Source organism: Dacryopinax primogenitus (genome assembly GCF_000292625.1).
Source record: "Dacryopinax primogenitus strain DJM-731 SS1 chromosome Unknown DACRYscaffold_6, whole genome shotgun sequence".
NCBI lineage: Eukaryota > Fungi > Basidiomycota > Dacrymycetes > Dacrymycetales > Dacrymycetaceae > Dacryopinax > Dacryopinax primogenitus.
The window spans coordinates 140,005-141,293 of NW_024467203.1; the positions used below are offsets into that span (position 1 = coordinate 140,005).

The 1,289-nt window shown below is 40.6% G+C and overlaps 1 protein-coding gene across 1 annotated transcript; it reads right to left on the reverse strand.

Annotated features, from left to right (window-relative positions):
- Positions 1-233: 233 nt before the first annotated feature.
- On the reverse strand, positions 234-407 carry DACRYDRAFT_42811 (uncharacterized protein; the record flags this gene model as incomplete). Its single annotated transcript, XM_040774524.1, has 1 exon — positions 234-407. A coding segment is annotated over one exon (174 nt), but the record flags the coding sequence as incomplete, so codon positions are not given.
- Positions 408-1,289: the final 882 nt, after the last annotated feature.

The following is a 1,289-nucleotide window of genomic DNA, read 5'->3' on the forward strand; positions in this document are numbered from 1 at the left end:
AACCACAACTTGCAAGATCTATTACTGCATGAGATAAGTCCATCCTTGTGATTTATAATCAGTAAAAAACTGTAACAAGGAAAAATAGGTAACTGCAAATCAGTAATAGAAAGACTGGCAGAGCCTGTTTTGGACTTATATGTAAAAGTGCTTTTTACCAGAAGGACAGGAATGATGTCAATTGGCAGACCAAAACCTGACATGCCTGAATCAGGTAAGTGTACCATTACCATGACAGGGTATCTGATACCATCAGTAATATCATATTTAATATTGGTCAATGTCCCTTCAGCACCATTAACAGCCTTGTATTGTAATGCAATATTCTCTATGATCATGACTTTCATGCCAATTACTAAGGGTAGAGAACCAAGGAAGTCACCAGTTACAGTAGAATTCAAATGCCATAATCAAGGCTGGACTTCCCCTTCTAGTATTCCACCATTCAGAAAGTCTTTTGCATGATACCAGTAGACCTCCTGGCTAGAAGAGGCAGCAAATGCCATTACTTTGTAAATGTTGAGTCTATTGCAAACAGCCCACCTAGTGACTATCAGAGGTGCATCACAGAATGAACGGACTATGTCCAATCCATCTGCCTTTGCCAGTAAAGCCAAAATGGTACAGGAATGTAAAGTTTCATAATCTGACACACTATAATTTCCATAATCTGGAATACCACATTGTAGTGCTGTAAGATTGTTACATCCATCCCACATGATACTGAGCCGGACATAATACAGTAAGTTACAAAACTGTAAGTCTCCATACTGATGAACATTTTTGCATAACATGACCACAGTATTGACTTGTCTCCAAAGACAAGCACTGTACAAGTCTGTCTGGCCAGTAACAGCTTTGGTGATATTTTGAGGAGTTTTCTGTACAAGTTGATAGTCAAATAATGGCCTAGCACAGACTGGCTGCAGTCAACCAAAATCGCCAGTAAAGATCACATTCAGACTGCCAAAAGGTAGTTGCCAACCAGTAAAATTTCATCCACCACAGGCCTGTACAAGTTTGTGGCAAACTTTACTAAGGAGACTGGCACCCACCATAGAAATCTTGTCAAGTACAAGGTATCAAATTGGATTCCACAAGTCCTGTAAAGAGTCTGTTCTTGTTAGGGCAACACAGGCTGACTAAGTCTGCTCACCTAAGAGTGCCAAGAGTCTAAGCAGGCAACAAGGAAGTGGAGTAGACCTGATGACTAAGACCTATCTACAGTATAGGTATCTGTGGATGATCCTAAGAGACCAAGTCTGAAGAGACAGTCCCCAGGCAGAGTA